The sequence below is a fragment of the Sinohyriopsis cumingii genome, chromosome 5 (assembly GCF_028554795.1).
Source record: "Sinohyriopsis cumingii isolate HCF-2022 chromosome 5, ASM2855479v2, whole genome shotgun sequence".
NCBI classification, from domain to species: domain Eukaryota; kingdom Metazoa; phylum Mollusca; class Bivalvia; order Unionida; family Unionidae; genus Sinohyriopsis; species Sinohyriopsis cumingii.
This window is the reverse complement of record NC_142965.1, coordinates 24,394,177-24,418,742: the sequence shown is the minus strand read 5'-3', so window position 1 is coordinate 24,418,742 and position 24,566 is coordinate 24,394,177. Positions and strand designations below refer to the sequence as shown.

The 24,566-nt window shown below is 33.8% G+C and overlaps 1 protein-coding gene across 1 annotated transcript; it reads right to left on the bottom strand.

Annotated features, from left to right (window-relative positions):
• Window positions 1-929: 929 nt before the first annotated feature.
• LOC149798800 (uncharacterized) lies at window positions 930-23,826 on the bottom strand. The gene is made up of 9 exons (XM_089957689.1): window positions 23,733-23,826; window positions 16,469-16,798; window positions 13,136-13,335; window positions 11,891-12,011; window positions 11,080-11,248; window positions 10,017-10,223; window positions 9,599-9,759; window positions 6,040-6,145; window positions 930-1,249 (listed from the first exon to the last, which is right to left on the bottom strand). The coding sequence occupies exons 2-9, from the start codon at window positions 16,685-16,687 to the stop codon at window positions 1,044-1,046; spliced, it is 1,389 nt and encodes a 462-aa protein (XP_089813815.1). The 5' UTR covers window positions 16,688-16,798; window positions 23,733-23,826; the 3' UTR covers window positions 930-1,043.
• Between the last annotated feature and the right edge of the window lie 740 nt (window positions 23,827-24,566).

The window sequence follows — 24,566 nt, the reverse complement described above, 5'->3', positions numbered from 1 at the left end:
TTTTTACAGAATTTTTCCAGGAATATAAATTATTGTATTTTTTCAAAGCTTGTTGTTTTCACTCTTTCTTGTGTTACTGTTTTTTCGAGCTTAAACAAGTCACATAAGATATATGCTGTATTGTGTAGGTTGTAAATCGAAACACTCGATCATAGAGTGCTAGACGGTGAAGGGTTCATTGCAGGTAATGCACACAGATGGGTCTGCGCCCTTTAATATCTAGGAATGGACTATATAAGTGTGACCAATTCAAATTCTTGCAATGACTACCTCATCCCTACGGACGGTTTATTAGCAGGCCGTTCGCCTAAAGTAGGTTTGATCATGTGGGACTTGTTATTCTGGGAAATGGTGTGAAATCGGGACACAGTAAGTTAAACACACTTTTTTTCGCTGTAGTAATAGGATCTTTTCTTATCGAATCCAAGTAAAAGGAACAAATGTTGACTTTTAGTATTTTTATGTTATCCTTGCACCCAAAGTTTCACTTCCACTAGATTCTTATTCGAATTGTGAAGAAAGATGGCTGGGGTTGGGTTGTTGGCGCTGGCGATCGACAAATCTATTGTTGGTCTTATGAACAAAGATTGCTGTACAAAATTGGCGATTGACAAATCAATTGGAAGGTAGGGATTCGGCATTTAATTACTATGTTCCTGTAGCGCACATTTTATAATCGTAGAGAATGGGTGTGGCACAATATAAATATATATTGGCACTCCACTATATAACCAGAGGAAATATTATAAAGCGGATCTACTGAGTACAGAATACAATTAATACACTGATCAAAGTGGACAAAGAAAGGGCGGGTCTTGCGTATATCAACGAGTATAGTGGTTTTTTTTTTTTAAATGTCTAATATATGTAGGGATGACTTTATTCTAACCAACTGAATACAACAATAATAAAACAACACATAAGCGACAAAAATGTATACATTTTAATCACAATGTGTGCATATATATATATATATATATATATATATATATATATATATATATATATATATATATAGCCAATGCTCAAGAGAAACAAGCCATCTATCGGTATGTGGTTTGTAGTGGCACCAGACATTTCATATTCTCAGTGGCCTTTCGTATCAGCTGGCTGAAAAATGTAGTATCCGTGCGGAAAATATCTAGAAGAAACTCTCCACACGTGTCATCATTCATCCTTCTTATGCACTTCATATTTAGGGACTGCATATTGAGAGTATTTGATGCTGTATCAAAGTGGACACACTTACCTGTAAAATAAAGTTGTTTATGAATAAATTATTTTATATAAAGTCATTATGTAATAAAATCATATATCGGAAAATTAATAATGGAATAGAAATCCGGAGGTAATGATTATAATCCAAACTTATAACAGATTGAGGAAAATCATCTCCTCATTGAGAAGTTTCGTCGAAAACCTGGTGTCATTGACTACCGAATAATTAACAAATAAAGAGTTCCGATGAAAGAAATTGATGTGTTTCATGCAAAGGTCATATCAAGTCATCTCACCTTTGCCGAAAATCGTGTTTCCTATAATAAATAAATTGAAGTCCAACAATAAATATATTGAAGTCTTTCAATAAAATAGTAAAGTCATATAATAAATGTACTGAAGTCCTATCTTAAATATATTGAAAGTCCTATAATAATTGTATTGAAGTCCTATAATAAGTATATTGAAATCCTATAATAAATATATTGAAGTCCAACAATAAATATATTGAAGTCATTTAATAACATATTAAAGTCCTAGAATAAATATATTGAAGTCTTTTAATAAAATATTAAAGTCCTATAATAAATATATTAAAGTCATATACTAAATGTATTGAAGTCCTATCTTAAATATATCGAAAGTCCTATAATAAATGTATTGAAGTCCTATAATAAATATATTGAAGTCCAACAATAAATATATCGAAGTCTTTTAATAAAATATTAAAGTCCTATAATAAATATATTAAAGTCCTATACTAAATATATTGAAGTCCTATCTTACATATATTCAAAGTCCTATAATAAATGTACTGAAGTACTGTATTAAATGTATTGAAGTCATATATTAAATATATTGAAATTACTGTGATAAATGTACTGAAGTCCTATAATAAATATATTGAAAGTACTATAATAAATGTATTTAAGTTCTATATTAAATATATTGAAGTACTATATTAAATATATTGAAAGTACTATGATAAATGTATTGAAATCCTATATTAAATATATTGAAAGTACTATAATAAATGTATTGAAGTCCTATATTAAATATATTGAAGTACTATATTAAATATATTGAAAGTACTATGATAAATGTATTGAAATCCTATATTAAATATATTGAAAGTACTATAATAAATGTATTGAAGTCCTGTATTAAATATATTGAAAGTACTATGATAAATGTATTGAAATCCTATATTAAATATATTGAAAGTACTATGATAAATGTATTGAAATCCTGTATTAAATATATTGAAAGTACTATGATAAATGTATTGAAATCCTATAATATATTGAATTTTCATCGACAGCCAGTTTATCTCATGATTTAAAAGAAGACAAAAACGTGATAAAAAGAACCACAAATGTACTTATTCATTTTCAATGGAAGACTATTTACTTTGTTTTTGAACTAGATAAGATTTTTTCCGTTTAGAAAAGCGTACAAATACAATTGTTTATTCCAGCAGAAGATTCTGCACTCTCTCTAATGAGACAATGAAATGCATCATTAAATTTGATATCATGCCACTTTCTTTATCATTATTATTATTATTATTAGTAGTAGTAGTAGTAGTAGTAGTAGTAATAGTAGTAGTAGTAGTAGCAGTAGTAGTAGTAGTAGTACATACGGGCTATCTTTCTTTGCAATATGTTAGAGTTCATTTGGTTCTTTTTAAAAATGCATATCCTCCATGGTTTTCTTTTGAATGTGTAAGAAAAACAATCACGTATGCACAAAATATGCACGGGTTCAGTCTTATTTCATAAAAAAAATATAAACTTTTAAGAATCCCACCCAAAATTATACCCATGAAAAGTAAACTTAGTCAAAGTAGTTTTCGAAGTGTCGATACGTGAATCGAACATGTAAAAAATTGAGCCTACTAATCGATCATTTTTATTTTAGTTGCTAATGGACGTTTCCGCTTCTTTTGTTCAGTAAGAAAAAAATTGAAATGCATTTTACTTCTATTTGACAATACAAAAGGAATTTATCATTAAAATACATCATTAAATTTGATAGATTTCAAAAGAGCGGTTCAAGTGCGTGTTCTGCGTCATCCTCGTTTTACTACTTGTAATCTTGAGCCACCAACGACAACTCAAATAATATTATTTTTAGAGGCTATCCTGTCACAAAAAAGCAAAAGACGGAACTGGGGAGGGGATATATTTTTAACATTTTTGACTTGTTGAAAATACGGATTGCATTTGTAACTATAGTTGAATTTAATGTTACAAGTGCAAAAAAATGTCTAGAAATATTAGCTGAAATTGTTTTTTAACCACCAGTTGTATCAACTACTCACTGTAAATTAGGTTAAGTGTAGTCTTGTGAAATGTCTTTTAAAATGATACAAATTTCAGTGCGATAAATGAACTGGTGCAAATATTTAACTCAGTCACATGTCGTCTACCGACTGAATGCCCTTGTGTCTTTTATCAGCTAAGTGCGGAGGTGACGTAAGTGTCGATTGAAAGTACCCGTAAAATGACCGTTCTTTGGCAATAAATGAAATGTAAAAAGGAAAGATTTTTCGTGTTTTATTTTCACAAGAATATCAATAAATGTGGAAAACAAGTGTAATATTTGTGTATCAGATTGCTTCCAATCGCAAAATCGTAGGATTTTCAATCGATGAAATTGCAAACAACAAACCAAAACTGCAACAGACTGCGCTAAAAGCTCGTCAACAGTCTATCCTTTACGCTTAATTATAGTTTCATATAGATGTGAGCACATCACTCAATGAGATCACGACACGACATTTTGATATATTTATGAGCACATCACTCAATGAGATCACGACACGACATACATTAGAAAGAGGTTATTATGTTTACTTTATTTGAAGACAACTTTTAATTTTATATCTACACTGTCTGATCGAGCTTGACAGCTGGCAGGTTCATAAATCTCAGGTATATTTGTATTACCTGTAATATTTTATTACCTGTAATATTTTGTATTACTTCAATATTTTGTTACCTGTAATGTTTTTATTACCTGTAATATTTTTATTACTTATAATATTTGCATTGCCGGCAACATTTTTATTACCTGTAATATATTTTTTACCTGTAATATTTTTATTACCTGTAATATGTTTATTACCTGTAATATGTTTGCTTCTCAAGCATATATTTATCACCCATTAATCAACAAAATAAAAACAACAAAAATGAATTTCTTTTAAAACTCGATTTTTATGCAGAAAGAAAAAAGTCGTAGGTAATTTGTGTTTCAATTTCATGTATGCTTATTATACGATTAATTTCAAAACCTGGTATTAAATTTTATGTGGATTTTTTTTAACCACAGCCATAGACTGAGCTTCTGCTGTGAAATAAATTATTTTATCTTTATGTTATTACTTCCATTTTCAAGACAAAGCGTGATGAACACAAATGATAACACAAATGATAACGCCATTTTTCAGCACACGATAGGCTATGCATGGCGGCCAGTATTAATGGTGGAGGAAGAACTCGGGAAAACGCCGGGAAGAACCACCGACCCACCAGAAGCTACTGGCAAGATTTCTCACATACCCACATTGGCCGAGATATGAGGAGACAAATGGACAACAACAAAAATCAGTAATTTCTATGGCAGGCAATTCAGGGACATACTTTGATTTTGGAACCAGAAATGCTTTACACCCGGTTAGATTAAAGAAACGTCTTCACTTCGAGACACTATAGCTTTAATCCAACATGAATATTTCTCCAAACTGCCTTTTATAGTTAGCAACCCAAGCGACTGCCGAATTTCTTACAGACAGTGTGTATCTCGCGCCTAATACCAAAAGTTGTTTGCTTACGAACCATTCTGGCAGCTCATGCGGATTATTACATTTCTTATCCAAGTTTGTAGTACTATATAGCTTGGTTCCAGGTCCGTATATGTAGCTACCGTACTTTTGTAGCTTTAGCCAATAGTACCGTTAGGTGGGGCCCGTCTAAGTACTATATGCGGGCTCTGTACAGATATGACTAACTTTGGAGAGAGTAACAGGTATAAGGTTAAAAGTTGTTTACATTTGCAACACGCACACTGGAGAGAATGTTGACGAACCTCTATGTTGCTTTCATGTACTGTCGCTGAAGTTTCTTTGGATATTGTACTTGTAGAAATTGTATATGATATAAGCACACAGCCAACTAAATTGGCCGCTCCTGTGCAGTTCGAAAATCAACCTGAACACTACTAAAGTACTCTATCAGTTATTAAATTAGGGACAACAAATTGTTCCATATTAGACAATACCAGCTACTCAAAGAACAATGAATGAATTATACAAAATATACAGAAGTAAAAACGTTTTCAGCTTTTATTTTTATAATTTTTAAGTCTTTTTTTTTTACAATTTACATCTGAAGTCCAGAAAGTGAAAACGGCCAAGCGGAGCTAGCAGTTTTGGAGAGATACACCTCTGAAGTAAGACCAATCTTTACACTCTATAACCCAAATGACACCCATCAATCATATAACAAAGTAAAGGGAATTAAACGTTCTTTTAGCAATACCTAATATATTCAAGGTTTTCTTTACATAGCCAAAACAACTAGTGAATAAAATCTGGGAAATCATTTTCTTTAAAAATCTAACCCTATGCAAAATACAAAACTGTAGAGCGCCACCTATAGCTTTGCATGAAACGTCAAAATCTAAATTTCATCGCGAATCAAATGATGACGTCTTCGCCGCAGTAGATGGGTTAATGGAACTGTCAAGAGATGATTCAATTAACAGCAAAACACAAAAAATTATACTAAATCACTGATGCATGTCACTATATATTACCTCGATACAACATAGACTCCATTATTGTCTTGTCCCCGTCTTTATGGATAAGGAAAAACCGTTCGTCGGGAGAATTTTTCAAATTTTCATCAATGTCTGGAAGTTGCTGCAAAAGCAAAGAAATTCGAACATTTTATTTCAATATATATTTCATATATCGATGGGCAAACTGAAACACGCTTGTGCCTTTCCGTTTCTGCCGACGATCGAAAAAAAAATACACCTCAGAAATATTACATAAGCCACCATTGCATAATTTATACATCTTTTTCTTCCTTTATGTTCTACCAAAACTGACTGACTAATGTCATCAAAACTTCCATTACAATGGTATATGGAATGAGATGATTTCATGGACACAAGAGTCTCTAGTTTATTTTCAACAAGTTTGAACTTACTGGGCAAAGTTCCTTTACTTAACCTCCTTGAATAATTTCATACAGGTTTCTTATTTTTTTCTTTTAGTATGGTAGAGTACCGCAGCGATTAACTGTGTTCTCCGTCATTTTCAGGCGATTCCGCCGTGATTAAGAATTAATTATTGGTTGTTTTATAGATGAATTGTCATGAAAAGATAGATAAATTTACTACGACAGCAAGAGAACTGCTAGCCTAAGCTTTACATTTTATAGGCTCTCTCCTGTTGTTGGCATTTTGTCGAAAGCAAGGTTAAATTGATGAAAAGCCTATTTGCAAATTTCTAGCACACTGCAGCTTGCGTTGGCTGCATAATTGTCCAAGAAGTACGAGGAGGTGACCCACTGCAAGGAATATGCAAAAGTAAATCTCTTTTGGCTTGACATACACAAAATCTCATGCTCAAACTCTCTGGTGAGAGCCTGGGAAGAAAACGAAATGAAATTAAAACAATGCGTCATTTTTGACGTAATGCACATTATGATGTCTTAATCTCCATGGTATTAACAACTACTAGAGGTACTCGAGAGACTGGATCAAAATGTATTCGTTTGATACATAAGGGGGCGCCATTTTGGTTCTATATTCCTCAGACTGATACCTGAAAATTTTGTCTTTGGTTATTTCATTTATTGTCAAGGGATGGTCCATGTTATTTGAATTCAGAAAAAAGTTCATAAGTGACGGTGATTCATTGGTGTGAAGTGAAGTAAACAAACGACTTAATTTTCATTATGAATGTTCGTGCATTTTCAGGTACGCTGCAAGAGCACTGTTGTTCCCCATCGAGCGGCAACACTGCAAGAAGGTGTCTATCCTGTCTGACTTCGGCACGTCGTGACAATGGCTCATTTCAATGACAAGGAATGGAACACGGACCCAGCCGCTCCCCCGAAACTGTCAATAAAGCTGACTTGTCCCATTTGTTTACTTGAAATAATTCTGCTGAAAGTTGAGTTCTAAACCAATCACAATAATGGATAGTTCCGACCTGTCAATCAAACTGGGTACATTGACCAATCAAAAACAGGCATCGAGCACACTGCGTAGTTACGCGTTGCTATGTACCGTATTTGCTCACAAATGTAACATCCCACTTGATTACTTTCTTATTATATTGCAGAGGAATTTGAAAGATTACGCAGAAAATCGCTGACAATTTATCCCAGAAATGGTTCGCCGTTGTGCTTGAAGTATATTGCAATGCAGATTGTCGTTATTATGAGCGGATTAAAGAGGTATGTTTTTTTTAATCTCCCAGTGAATCTGTTGCTGATGCTACCGGATCAGCCATTTTCACTGTACTTAGTGAGCAATAGTAACTAAGTGGGCGGAGATTATCGTTCAAAATCGGACCTAAGATATAGAAGACCAAATAAACTAGAGATGTTCCGGGTGATATTTTAACTGTGGCATACTATTGATGTTACGATTGTTCTGATTGGCTACTTGGAATAAAAACACTGGTGGGGCTTCTATGGGGATATTGATATGCAGTGGAAAGCTATTTTAATCTGAAAAAAAAAACACAAGGTATGAAAAATCATTATGAAGATTGTTAGAGAAGAAATACATCACACTCATCAGGTGTGTATTATTGCAGACATTTATCGGTTTTATGAGACCAATAGGTTACTGAGCTTTTGGAGTAAGCCCCATTTTGACATCTGACAAAGCCTTGTTAATCTGGGACAATCGATATCTGATGGGTAGGAATTATGTATTAAATACATTAAGCTGATTCAAAATGAGAGAATAGTCGGCATTCAGTTTGGTAAAAATTATCAGTAGACCGAAAAGTTGTTCTCCGCCAGTTTAAGGGGGGGGGGGGCACATTTCTGACATTACCGGCCGTGGCGGAAACTATGCAAAAGGAGATTCATTGGAGGACGATCGTACCCTTAAAAATTCTTGACTTGTGCGGCTCACATCAAATTAATTTAGTTATGCATAGGCTGGACTTTGTACCCAGAAGACAAGTTGAATCCCTCTTCTATCGATCCGCTGCATCACAGGTATTTGAAATTGTACGAATTAGAACACGCTAAAAACAAATAGGAAAAGGACAAACCTATATAGAGGCATCTCTGTTTTGGGTTGTCCTTTTTCTGATTTTCTTTTCTTCAAATATTTATATATTTTTATGTTATGCATATAACAGTTTAAAGGCATGTCATTGCATTTAAACTGTTTCAAACACTCCCCGTTTATTATGAATCCCTCTTAAAATCGATCATCTAGTAGTTCACGGGTTTTTATACTCCTTTGCTAAGGTATCTGTGCATCTTGTCCGCCATTTAACACCTGTTTTGCTCCTAAACGGAAGTCAGAACAGTTTCCGATGACATGAATCAATAGTTTTTAATAAATGTAAGTGCAGTAGAAAATTCGACTTAAATACCAGTGAGTATAAAGTATAAAATAACCAACCAAAGCAATGTCATTTATAAATGATCAAGACCTGAATATATCATCTCAAAACATGACTTGTGTTATGCATATTTAATTGTGTGCTTAACTTTTGTCCATGATTGTAAGTTGTACTTTACATAATATAAACAAATTGTTTACATAGCTAACTTTTGTCTATGAGTGTAAGTTGTAGATAGGATGTTTACATAGCATTTGAGTTCGGAATATTCCATACTCAGTCCTGGTTACAATTGAACTTGAATTTTCCGTTTGAACTATTCGCATCTAGATCAAGTGAAAATGTGTGTAAATAGGGATTTGATAAACAAATAATTCACTCCTGTTTTAGATCAGTCTGTGGAAATAGATTTCAATCAGATTTTACAGTCGTGTTCAGATATAATTCGAGAGGAATTATTTATTTAAAATATTCACTAGAATTACTAAAGTGCTCATGAAAGAACACAAATATTTTGCTTAGCCCTGCCACATGCTTTTTGAATTATAACGTTGAAGAGAAATAAACACAGAACAGAGTTTAAACAGTGATAATTAAACTAAAAATTAAGATAACTGATCATAAGAAGTTTGCATTTCAGTATAGAATGTGTTTAATATGGTTTAGCAATTTTGATCAGAACGGCCAATACATACAACGAATATGTTTGTCTTTTGTTAAAGCTTATAGTCTTAAATAAATTAAAATCAAGATTATTCAAATTTTACTTACCCTAAATACTAATCTATTACTGCCGTTGTTAAGGCAACTTGTCATGTACATAGTGACACCGCCGACGTCAAGATGTATTATGTACCCAAAAACCCATCGCACGTCAGGCATCGCACTGTCGTCATATCCTTGGAATGGCGTGATGTAAAATTTGGATATTCCTGTGAGCGAAAATATTGTATTTGTAAGAGCCCGTATTAACGATATAGACCTTTCAATGAAGTGCCTTTACTTGGCATGATATTATGAGAACTGTGTGCTTAGAAAACGATTGAAAATTATGAAACTATCGCGCCACCCTGCTTAAAAATGGAGAGTTTTGCACAATTGGATGTCATTAATAATTACGTCAAAGAATTTTTCCGGGGGCGGGGAGGGGGGTCTAATACGAATGATTTTAGATCAAGACTTTACTTACTCTGAGAGCCACTATCGTTTTTATCTAACAGTCCGACGATTATGCTCCCTTTGTCGCTCGCCAAAAGATAAGACCCTTCGGATGCCAGCACTTTGATGCAGGCATTTCCAGGAGGCTCGAACTTAATGTTGATGACGTTACCCTTCGGCAATGCCTGTTCATTCTCTTTCGCCTCTTTCTTTCTTCGAACAGTGCTCCCACCACTTCCTAAATCGTAACGAAAATGGTATCAGTGATGAGGATAATAGTTGTGCTAGAAACTCACATTCAGCATATGCACAGTTTGGTATGTATGTACGTCTTTTGCATTCGAAAGAAAGAGCAACTTCAAAATGTCGCTTTGAAGCAAACATAAAAGTCTTAAGACCGACATTTATTTTAATTTCAACGCTTTATCAAATAAAGTCCATAAATTAATGTGAGTTTGTTTTTAAAGCCTGCACTATCGAAACACTTATCATTGAAATTATGAATGTTTGCAGTGGAAATACAGATTCAATAAAGTTACGCAATAAATGAGGATATGATAATGACAAATCTTCGTTCAAGTAAAGGTGTAACGATTCCACATCATGTGACTTGTTAATATAACACTCACGTGCTTTATCTCTCTATGCGCGTTCAAGCATCGAGTTATTAAGCGTTTGTAATAATCGCCATTAGAACATAAAGTTACTAAGTTTTTGTTATCGCCGAACACGAGGTTCATACATAAGAATCATCTATTCTGAAATAAACGTCAGAAATTAATCAGATCTCGTGTCGACATTTGCAGTGATTGACTGAATGTCAGTCTTCTGTTATCATTCATAACAGCAATGATGCACAAGTCTAAGATCTCCAAATATTAGGTAAAGGCTGTCATAATCGGTGTCAGTCTGCTGTTATCATTCATAACAGCAATGATGCACAAGCCAAAGATCTCCAAATATTAGGTAAATCTTTCATAATCGGTGTTAGTCTGTATTCCGTGTATACTGATAGCTTTAATGGTTGGATAAAAATAATCGGGATAATTTGTTTTTCTCCATAAGTAAATAATCAAACTTTCTCTTTGTTTTACCCTTATCTCCTGCTGGTTGCAGCTGTAAATCTAGACGGATTGTAGCTATTGTTGATCGCACAGGACCAGTATTTTGATCTTTCCATAATGATCGCACAGGACCAGTATTTTTGTTTTTACAACATAACTGCACAGAGCCATTATTTTCATCTTTCCAACGCCGAAATTCCTGAAAACATTGAATCTGCATTTTAATTACAGTTGGAGATAATATTTTTAAGCATTATTTTTTTTGCAGTATTAATTATGTCCGTGTATCTTTAAAAAAAAGAAATATGCCTTGAAAGCCACTCTGTTGTTATAAGAACACTTACTTTGTTTTATGCACGGACAACAACGACAACAAAACATTTAATCTCTGCCAAGCCGTTTAGAAAAGATAACTGTGAAAGGATTTTGCCTCTTAGCATCCCCCTTCCTCGATGATAGGGTTGGACACAATGATCAAAGACAGTTGCATATACAAAATTTGTCTTTTCATGTCCAGTAAGTCTCTCTCTCTCTCTCTCTCTCTCTCTCTCTCTCTCTCTCTCTCTCTCGTACCGATTTAATAGTTTATATATCATGACCCAGCAGTAAAGTCTGATGGGATATAAAATGTCTCCATGGCATCAACTGGGGTCAAAGTCTGTCATATGTTTACACTTGGATCATTTATTCTACATGCCATGTTTCAAACATGTACGATGCGCAACTCTGGAATTTTTTTGTAAGGTATGTTAAATCACCCCTTCCATTCTAACCACCCAGGGGCGTAATTAAAACTCCAGAAGTCTTGGCACAATCGCAAATTATTGGCAGTGAATCTTACCAGTTTCAGATCGATAAGACCGCTCGGATTAGGTTTGATCTCCTTCACTAGTTTAATGACGACTTTCTGTTTCATGCCTTCCAGCTGAACTCCATTGACAGATATTATTTCATCATGAGGTCTGCAAAACAATGTTACATACAATGTGTTTGATGAAAAGGTAACATGAGAGAAATAATCCCTGTGTCTTGTATAAGGGAATATGAGAGAAATCGCCCGTGTATTGTGTAAGGGAACATGAGAGAAATCGCACGTGTATTGTATAAAGTTAACATGAGAGAAGTAATCCGTGTATTGTATAAAGGTAACATGAGAAAAATAAGCCTTGTAAGTTTATAAAGGTAACATGAGAAAAACAATCCCTGTGTATTGTATCAAGGCAACATTAGAGAAATAGCCCGTGCGTTGTATAAAAGGTAACATAAAAGAAATAACCTCTGTGCATTGTATAAAGGTAACATGAGAGGAATAACCCGTGTATTATATAATGGCAACATGAGAGAAATAGCCTCTGTATATTGTATAAAGGTAACATGAGAGAAATAATCCGTGTATGGTATAAAGGTAACATGGGAGAAATAATCCGGTGTATTGTATAAATTCAGCAAGAGACAATAACCCCCTGTGTATTGTATAAGGATAAAATGAGAGAAATAGTCGCTTTTAGTATATGTAGATAGCTGCATTTCCGTTATATTCACCGTAACGTTTGCACTGCACGCGGTAAAATTCAATTATTTTACCATTTTTATGTAGCTCAGTTAAAGAACACTTGTCAGATACAAGGAAAATGTTGCATACAAAAATATAAATTATATAATATACTGTAAATCAAAACTCAAAAGTTAAACTGACCAACAAAATATTTGTTTATCATCCTTTGTACGTATACAATACATAAGTATCCGTTCACAAGCAGTGTATACAGTGGCTTTGAATGGAAGAGTTGTACCTCCTATCCATGACAAAATTTCGTACCACCAAGGATAACTTAAATTAGTTTTCTCAGTTTCTTTGTTTTATCATTATTTTATTATATATTAAGTTTGTATTTTGTTGTCTATTAATTTTATGTTGTTTTGTAATTATTTTCATTTTTATTATATATTAATTTCCTATTTTATTGTGTATTTTTATTATATATTAATTTCCTTGCGTAGTACGCAGATCAAGATTCCTTTGCAAAGTTACAAGCGAATAATTCAACCGTAATCATCACACACTGATAAGGATACTCATATTTACCGGAGTCCCATGTCTCCCGTGATGTCTGTCGATCCTTCGATTCGAATTATGTAATGTTGTTTGATCTTCTTATCTTTATAATAGTAAGTGAAGGTCTTGATCTTACATACTCTTGTATTATCGTTGATGTAAAGCTGTTTTTTACGCCTTTTAATTTTGAGTGGTCTTTCCCATTGTTTCTCTCTGCGTTTGTCATCATCCTGAAAATATAAACGAACTGCCATTGTTGAATATAGAACTGTAATTGTATGATATAGAATTGTCGTTGCATACTATAGAACCGTTCTTGTAAGATAGAGAATAGTCGTTGTTGAATAAAAAAAACTGTCATTTTAGAATACAGAACTGGCATTGTAGAATATATCTCAGAATCTGCAATTACTCGGCTAGTAATAATTCCAGTTTGGAAAAAGCTTCCGTGGGTACAGGTATTGCGTAGCTGGTTGTTGTTGTAGGATTTAACGCCATTTTTCAGCACAAGATATACTATACATGGCGGCCAGTATTAATGGTAGAGGAAGAGCCCCGGAAAACCCCGGAAAGAACCACCGACCCACGAGAAGCTACTGTTCAGACACTTATTTTGAAGACGCTTTTGTGTAGGTGTGTGCAGCAATTCATGTGTATCACCTTAACTCCTATACATGTTTTTCTTTAACGATAAAAGCTTTCTTCGCAACACACAGCAGCGCCCAAATCTGCAAATATCGTGCTAATCGAACACCTACATGAGCGTGGCTTGATATTCCATTGTTTCGCCAGTGTCCAATGACCTCAAGACATCAGTCGCTCTCAGCTAAAAACTTTCTAAAAGAGCAAACATTACAAATAAATACTCTAATCACCTAATGACCACACGTCACGAATATCTAATACTAGCACACTTGCATCGTGTTTCTTTGACTTTTTAAAATCTTTCTAAGCTGAATATTAATACTTCATAAAATGCGACACAAAACAAGACCGAAACAATCATTTATATCTCAAACATGTATACATAAATAACAAGAGAATCCCCTCAATAAAGAAATTATGGATAGTCCATTTTACGAAACTAATCCATGTTGTCATACAGTCTCATGAATATTGTACATTATGATGTCTGCTCCGATATATTGGCTAATTACTCGGTTGAGAAATATCTTTCCAACATCGACTCTTCATAATCATCAAAACAATCACGGACTCCCCATAGCCAACAAAACAATCACGGACTCCCCATAACCAACAAAACAATCACGGACTCCCATAACCAACAAAACAATCACTGAACTCTGATTGTCTGAATTGTTATACTTCTCATGTACAGCCTGAAATCTCTTACGCGTTTTGTCGGCTGAGCTCGGCACAATGCCAGAAAGAAATCCATAACCGTGTAAAACGACATCAATGTGTTCGACTCGGTTCTACTTTGATCTCACCTCATAGATAACGTTTCTTTATTCAGTTTCCACGATGGGATTGTAGAATAACTTTATGACAACATATAATGCAGATTTTGGCAACATCTTACAACTACTTCAGCTGTATATAAGATGTACTTTGTATAATTACAAATGAATAGAACATGAATACATCTCATTGAAAACCTGTATGGAGTCCTTACTGCAGCTGCGTGTGTGTGTGTGTGTTGTGCAGAAATTTAGCATCTTTGTTTTATATTTTATCTTTTACTGAATTTTACATTTTTGTAAGGATTTAACTTCCATCATATAAGTACAATTAATCTTTACATTTTTCAAACTAAACTCTTTGTGCGCACTGCATATCTCCGCCTTTGTGATGACGTGCCATAAAACAATACTACATACATTCTTATACATACTATTGTCTCGACCGTTTTCAAGGTATGACATTTAAATCGTTTTATGTGGTTGGGGTGGGTTGGTGAAATTTGCCATGTTAAAAGACTCGCACAACATACCATAGGCTACCTTATCGTTACCTTGTTGTAATTAAAAAATAATGATAAAAAGAAAATCTTACGAACTATAAAATAGACAAGTCTGCTAATAGTGTACGCAAGGGTGGATTCCACAACCAAATATAAAATATTACAAAGAAACTCCATTTTTGTTTTAATATATTTAATCACAAAAAATGAGTTAACTTCCCATATTCCCCTCCCTGACACTTTAACCTAATCCCAGTTTTCCGATCGATTCTTCTAAAAACTTACACTTACGTAGAACATATACTGGAAGTACTCAGTGCATTCAAGTAAGTGTAGAATATCGTATTCGTGTACACGCGCTTCCACAATTTGGAAGTCTACATAACTACATTACGTCATTGGGATGTAAGTCACGTGATCACGTCATTTACTGTTATGCATATACAGATGTAATTAACATCCGCTAAGTCCACTAGTAGTGGCAGTATCAGCTGATGTTTCTTTGTCTCTTTTTCTTGACTCTTAAATTAGTGAAACTCTTTTGGCCGTTCCTGATTAACCAGAGAAATACCCAACTCTCCATAACCCAACCCCTCCATAACCATTAGCCAATGATTTATGTCACATACTCATGATATACGTACTTCTTTCCAGCTATCACCCAATGATTGTATCAGTCATCAGATACCCTACTATTCCCAGCTGTCACTCAATGATTTTATCAGTCATAAGATACACTACTATTCCCAGCTATCACTCAAAGATTGTATCAGTCATAAGATACAGTACTACTCCAGCTATCTCCCAATGATTGTATCAGTCATCAGATACACCACTATACCCAGATATCACCCAATAATATGTATTAGTCATCAGATACACGACTATTCCCAGCTATCACTCAATGATTGTATCAGTCAACAGATACACTACTATTCACAGCTTTCACCCAATGATTGTATCAATCAGAAACACTACTATTCCTAGCTATTACTCAATGATTTTATCAGTCATCAGATACTCCACCACCATCCCCAGCAATCAACCAATGATTGTATCAATCATATAATACAACACTACCATCTCCAGCTACCATCCAATGATTTTGCTCTAATGTTTTACACATCCACCCTTCTCAAGCATTTTAAAAGTCACAAATATAACAGTCTACAGTAGTGCAAATAAACAAAAATGAGTTTATCCGTATGAAGATTCACAAGCCCAACAAAAAAGGTGGTGATGTGTTTAATCCCAGTAATGTACCAATTCGGTTTTGAGAACATGTACTTAATAACTAAATGTAAATTCTGAATGGAATAGATCTTTCTCCAAAATACACTGAGACATGATAGAAAATAGCTAAAGCGAAGAAGAAACCGGAAATAAAAACAAAAGACATTTAGACAAAGTGTAAGTAGATATGTATAAGCACAGTTTACCGAGTAATCACTCGACGATGACGATGATGGAAACGACGATAACGATTCATCATCCTGGGAAGCTCGTGGATTAGGTCCATCGGGGTACTCCTGGTCATTTGGTGTATTTTCTGAACGAGTTTTTGGACGGAGCAATGAGGTGTTAGCTGGCTTTCTACCCACTTCAGACACAATTGTTTTTTCAACTACATCATATATTGGACCATCCACTTCGTCCATATTTGACTCTAAGGTTCCAACACAGTGTTGAATTCTTTGTTGGTGAGACTTTTTGTTGCGTCAAATATCTTCTTCGGCTATCTTGTTTGTAACGTAGGCTGACGATACAGGCTACATTAAAGGAGCAAAACTGGATTATACGCTATTCTTATTTATAACAGATGCCGTGAGTGTTTATTAATAGTGTCTGGGGAAAACCCTAGAAATGAGTAGTATATTTAAATCTGTGGATCCCTTTACCATTCTGCTCATTCTGACTGGATAGTAGAGGCAAGGGCGGTGACATTAGGTAACAATATACCTAAAATATACAATCATATATAATTACACAACATAAGAACTACAAAAGAACGGTCACCGGTGCACATAACAGCAATAGGGAAGTGAAACAAATTCCTCAATACTCAGTGTTTCTCTATATCGCTCTTTGTAAAATTCCGTGGGTATTTTTGGCGCTGTTAATTATTGTTTGCGTGTGTTTGGTGATGTTGCTGAAGTTGATTACTATAAAGTATTATACTTATCATTACAGTAAAAGAAATGTCTAAAATATTTTTTTAAATGTTACAAAGTGGCGGACAAATAAATGAAAACCTGTTAGGTTTCCAGAAGAAAAAGTACACTTCAAATCGTATATTTATCCTCAACGCAATTGTTTCCAATGTGATTCATTCTAGTAAATACGATTATACTGCCCATCCATTGATTGGTGCTTCATTCTGGACAATACAATAATAATACGCATCCATTGATTGGTGCTTCATTCTGGACAATGCAATGATAATACGCATCCACTGATTAAAGTGTTGGATAAAATCAAACGCAATTTGGAATGGGAAAATAAAAACGTAACGGGATTATTTCAGTGATGGTAGAGACTATGCGTGCTATTTTTAATTCCTTAAAATATGGAGTAAGATACAATAATAGTAACTCAGATATTCTTATTCACAATGTGACCTGAGAAAAAGAGAATCTGTTCAGCCATTATTGTTTGCATTCTTTATATGCGATATTCGAATACGATTTTATACCAGATGATACTTTACAATGTGTATTTGGAATGATATTGATTATGGAAACGATGCTTTTACATTACCGAGAAATAATAGAGCTGACCAGTGTAATACAGTTGGAATATCCCTGATAGATATGTATAGTGTATACGACATGCATGTTTTGAATGGCAGATTGTATGATGATGTTGCCGGCAATTTTACATGCATAACTTTCAATGGGAAAAGTGTAGTGGAGTATACTTTATGTTCTACAAATGTATTTGATTTTGTGACAATATTTAGAGTTGGGGAGCAAGATTACTCTTCACATTTTCCATTGTACTGCTCGATGAAAGCGTCAATAACAGAGGCTAATGAGGAAACATTGCATCGATTTGAGCTAGATAGTGTGTACAGTTGGAGCTTTCTTAAAAAATGAGCATGGGGAAGCTTTTAAACAACCATCTAAGGAAAACTTGCGGATGACGAAGGAACATATAACTAATCTGCTAAATACAAATATCGATGATTCTTTAAAACAATTTACATCTTTGTATCAAGATGCGCTTTCCCACGCTATGAAGCAAACAGTAAGAAAAGTAAATTCCAACCTAAAACGTAAATGAAACCACCAAGGTATGACAGAGAATGAGAAAAATCTAAACATGAAACATATGTACGATTGACTAGTTCCAGGACTGATCTGAGGATTACAGAGAGTGCAAGAAACGTTTCAGATCATTGTGTAGGTTAAAGGAGAAACTACTATCAGATAGGTCAAAGGTAGAAACTAATAAAGTACGGAATAGACTCACATTTTTTTCTGGAAAGATTTGAAAACAACTACCTTCAAAAAGGTCACATACATTATCTAAAAAGGACGATTTGGCACCAGCATTTTAAAAAGCTTCTACAAAAGAAAAACTCAATGAAGAGTAATCTTGGGAGTGATGGTGATGATACTGTCGCATCGGAAACTGACATTAACTTAGATGACGTGATAACGGATCAAGAGATCATAACCAGTTTAAATTTGATGAAAAAAAAAACATCTGAACAGATATTTAAATTTTAAATCATGGAATTTACCCTATCCATTATTCCAAGGCTCATTGCGTTTTGCCATTCACAGGCTATAAAGTGAAACAAAAGCTATATCGTGACAATATCTTGTAAGAGTTTAACAAATCTCTCACTCTCTCTCTCTCTCTCTCTCTCTCACACACACACACACACACCGCAAGCGCGCGCTCGTGATCCACAAGTCTCGACATTAATACATGGGCCAGCCCGTGTCAGCTGACTCGATATGTCCTTGACAAAGGAACTTAGCTCCAATTTCCTCCGAATGATATAGCATCATGTGTCTGAAGGACCGTTAAAATCAACAAACAAAAGTTCTGGATGTTTACAAGGACTCGGACATAAATCTGGTTTTTTTTTAATATAATTATTTTATTAAATTACCAGGTATTTGTTTTTATTTGCCACCATATTCAATAGTTTGCTTACATTTTACAAGACATTTCTGCATGCTATGTTTGAACGATCTTATGAGTTTAACGTATCTAATGGCATGACTTGTTTAAATTGTGACTGTAGCAGCTCGTGTATCGACTATTTCAGCTATCAATCTCAATTTTGTAAATTGGATTACAAATACTTTCGAATGACGACTCAGTTTATTTCGTCAATCAGTACTTGTAACATTATTACATAAATGATCTGGAAATAATCTGACGAAATCAATTTTTAAAAAAGAGGCCAATTTTTGTCGAGGCCTAACAAGAAGGGTGATCCAACAACAGTCTAATTAAAATTAGATCTCTACTGTTCAAGTGAATATCTGACAGCGACCTCTTAAGGGTCATATTCTGATGACCCATGCTGTTACCATAATCGCTAATTTTATCAGCCAATCAATAGTCTTATATCTACGCGCTTGGAAGACTTAACACTATAACTGAAAACCATCAATGTGTGCCGAAAGATTTAATTCACTTTCAAATTTCCGAAAGCTGCCATTTCCATGTGCTAAGTCAAAGCTCACCAGAACATGACCCCTAAGCGGTTCCGTCAGATCTATACGTAGAACAACGGAGATATGATTTTAATCAGATTGCCTCAAGATGGACTTCGTGACATCAATATGATTGAAAGTTAGCGTGACTATACAATCACGCGTATATTTACTGATTTTATTTCTTTCCAGTAGCGTAAAAGTTTATAAGACTTGCTTTTCGGGATCCACTAAAAGTAGCGGACTCTTTAACTCTTTAAAGTTATCGAAGTAAACTTGTTTGTAGATCAGATATGAACGTCTTCTTTGCGATCCACATTGCGACCTTTACCTTGAGATGATATATGCCTTTAGAAGCGTCCTTGAGCCGCCAAACAGTGGTACGGCAAGATCCACGATTGATAAAATAGTATATATATATATATATATATATATATATATATATATATATATATATATATATATCAATATGGCTAGACTTTTTTGGTATTTCGTACTTTGTGTTTATCTAGACTTTTTGAATGTTTCGAACGGCAAATGTAATTAGGGCCTTTAAACTGAATGTGTTATACTTTAAGGAAATGTTTGGTAAAGCATGTTGCTGATATCGGGATTAATTTATGTCTGTCATGACAGTGAACGAAAACAGCCTTTTTAAAGAATCTCATTGACCGAAGCATAATCACCACTTTATAAAAATGTGGTTCAAGAGAATACAATGAACATTATATCATACAATGTGGATCGAAAGCAAGCCAATGATTATTATATTATTAAATGTGGCTCAAAAGCAAGACAATGATGACTGTATTATACTGTGGTTCAAAAGCAAGCCAATGATGAATATATTATACAATGTGGCTCAAAAGTAAGCCAATGATCATTATATCATAAAATGTGGCTCAAAAGCAAGACAATGATGATTGTATTTTACTGTGGCTCAAAAGCAAGCACATGATCACTATAGTATAAAATGTGGCTCAAAAGCGAGCCAGTGATCAATATATCATAAAATGTGGTTCGAAAGCAAGCCAGTGATCATAATATTATAAAATGTGGCTCAAAAGCATGCCAGTAATCATTATATTATAAAATGTGGCTCAAAAGCAAGCCAATGATGAATATATTATACAATGTGGCTCAAAAGCAAGTTAATGATCATTATATTATAAAATCTGACTCAAACGCAAGCCAGTGATCACTAAACTTGATTGCGTGGCTCAAAAGCAAGCCAATGAAGATTATATTATAAAATATGGCTCAAAGCAAGCCAATGATGATTGTATTATACTGTGGCTCAAAAGCAAGCCAGTGATCATTATATCATAAAACGTGGTTCGAACGCAAGCTAATGATCATTATATTATAAAATCTGGCTCAAACGCAAGCCAATGATTACTATATTATAAAATGTGGCTCAAAAGCAAGCCAGTGATCATTAAATTATAAAATGTGGCTCAAAAGCAAGCCAGTGATCACTAAATTATAAAATATGGCTCACAAGCAAGCCAATGATCATTATATTATAACATGTGGCTCAAATTGATGTCAATGATCACTGTTATATTGAACGTGGCATCACTGAAATTTCTCCTTTCTATTAAAATGAACATGTTTGAAGAATCATCTTTTAATGGTCGAAGAGGCCGTATCTCTAAATCGAAGAAAATTAGCAAGTTGCAGACCTCATATCTAATCACGTTTTCTCTAGTTGTATATATGGAACTCGTTTCTAATAATTTTCCCTGTCGTTTTCTATTATTTAGAAATCGTATGTAATCATTGTCCCTCTTGTTTTATAATAGTATTATCTTATGATATATATTAGTCTTTCTAAGGTAAGATGTATTATATATTAAAGCCTAGGTACCAGAATTACAACACACAACATAGTCTACATCGTGATATATATATATATATATATATATATATATATATATATATATATATATATATATATATATATATATATATATATATATATATATATAATCTAGATCAGTATTCGCAAACATTAGTTTTCAAAAGATAAGAAAAGGAAAACAAAAACACTAGTAAAGAAGCAAAAGTGACAGCGAAATGAATGCCCAAATAGGAAAGCATGTAGAACTATATTCTGCTGTTAATGTTTCATCAAGTGTATTGACATTAAGAAACGTGATTACCGGTTGAGATTAGTATTTAGACATTAAGAGACACGATTACATGTTGGGATTAGTATTTAGACATTAAGAGACATGATTACATGTTGGGATTAGCATTTCGACATTAAGAGACATGATTACCGGTTGAGTTTAGTATTTCGACAGTAAGATACATGATTACCGGTTGAGTTTAGTATTTCGAAATTAAGATACATGATTACCGGTTGAGTTTAGTATTTAGACATCAAGAGACATGATTACATGTTGGGATTAGTATTTCGACATTAAGAGACATGATTACCGGTTGAGTTTAGCATTTCGACATTAAGAGACATGATTACCCGTTAGGATTAGTAGCAATCATTGCTGACTGAAAAGTGGTACCAAATTAGGCAAGCTAAGTACTGTAACTGTATTAATCTTTACTGAACTTAGTTGCATTTTCTTCGCAGGGTAGGATAATGTCACTATTTAAAATCGCAATTAAATGACTATTTCGTTTTATAAAATATATGAACAACTAGAAGTGCTTAATATGTTACTTCTATTTTAGACAAAATCATGCGCTCAAAATGAAACATTTCGAATGAGTATGCAATTGGCCTGGATGACAAAGCATTTCGAATGAGTATGCAATTGACCTTGATGACAAAACCTTTCGAATGAGTATGCAATTGACCTTGATGACAAAACCTTTCGAATGAATATGTAATTGACCTTGATGACAAAACCTTTCGAATGAATATGTAATTGACCTTGATGACAAAACCTTTCGAATGAGTATGCAATTGACTTTGATGACAAAACCTTTCGAATGAGTAAACAATTGACCTTGATGACAAAACTTTTTGAATGTGTATGCAATTGACCTTGATGACAAAACCTTTCGAATGAGTATGCAATTGACCTTGATGACAAAACCTTTTGAAAGAGTATGCAATTGACCTTGATGACAAAACCTTTTGAACGAGTAAGCCATTGACCTTGATGATGTAAGGTGACTATGATACATTTCCGATTCGAATATAAGAGGGTCAGAAACTGATTTTAAAGGAGGTGAGGGTTTACAGTGGATGGGGAACTAATTTTAAAGTGATTGTTCCAAACAGATAAACGGTTTGCTACAAGGAGTCCCGTATATAATCTATATTATTCATTATGAATCGCCAAAATAATTAAATGGCTTGAAAATTACATCAAATATCACGCTAATTTAAACCAAATGACACGTACGAACTCGTGCAAATTTTAAATTGCAAGTTTTTTTTTTTAAACGTTCTTTGTTATCATTTTACATGCATCTATTAGATAATAAAGAAGAGCCAGAAACAAGGGGGTTACACTGTCCAATAATAGAATATACGTTCTGAGTGTGGGGAACTCGATCAATGGTTAAAGCCAGAATAAGGGTCCAATATATATATATATATATATATATATATATATATATATATATATATATATATATATATACACCAAAAGCAGTACAATCAACTGTACAACAACTGTGTGCATTCCTCAAAATTCAAAGTATTTTAATTTGAACAATCACAGTATCAAGCACAATTTAAAACTATGCCTCAAAAATTTCTGAAAAGAAACGTATTGCGGAGTTATTGAATGGACAAACTAGTTCACAACTATGTGGAAAGTAACATTTTTAAACAAATGGAATTTTATGGATAATCAGGGGGCACCAAGCAAGCTAAATATTGTCACCACCAACGTTTATCAGCAATGAAAGATTTCATTTTTGAGAAAAAAAATTGTATTTTTGTTGTTGTTATTGTTGTTTTAAAATGTTCATTGCGCAATCATAACTATAACTATTGGCTTGTACATTAAACAACTTAATTACACGATAGAAAACTCATCGAACTCACCTCATTGCTGATTCAGTAAGATTCACCGGAGAAACAGATTTGTTTACAAATTTTTTACTTATTCACAAGTGAATAATGTACCTGTTATACTTACGGATTCATAGAAAAGGAAAGCGATAGTTGGAAGGAGTAAGCAGCGTTAAAACAGACCTTGCTTCATTAAATTTATCAGTGTGCTATTTATAGAGTGTGACTAGCTTGTAACGGGAATGTTTCCAAATATAGCCTACACAGGTATTTGTATCGTTTGCGACACATCCAGACATGGTGTAATGATATCTTTAGTATTATGTAGGTTTCCAAAAATATCCTACATGTGTATTTGTATCGTTCACAGATGGATCGAGGTTTAAAAAAAGTCTTGTTTTATTAAGCTGGTTCAGAAATTTAACTGTGGTGATGACATTTTAAAAAAACAAAAACAACCCACCGTGAAATCATATTATTTTTTACATACATTTTCCCTGAGAGTTATTGGAATAAATTACAAGACTGGCGCAGAGCACAAGAATTATTATGAATTCGTACCTGCCAAAATGTTAAGAATCTCACAGCTGCAGGATCCGTTTTACAACAACAACAACAACAACATAATACTAATCAGTACGATTATCAATCACTTCATGCATTAAACATTTTGATCTATCACAACTTGTTTTGCTGTTTTTTCCCTGTTTCTTTCCGAACGTACAGCTAAGGCGTTGTTCGTACCAAAGGACACAAAAAACATGCTACAAAGGTACCAAGTAGTCCTGTAATGTGTAATAAGCTTAGTTTACCACGGTATATTATATTGTTTTGGAGACAGACAGAGGAATGACAAATACTTGTGTT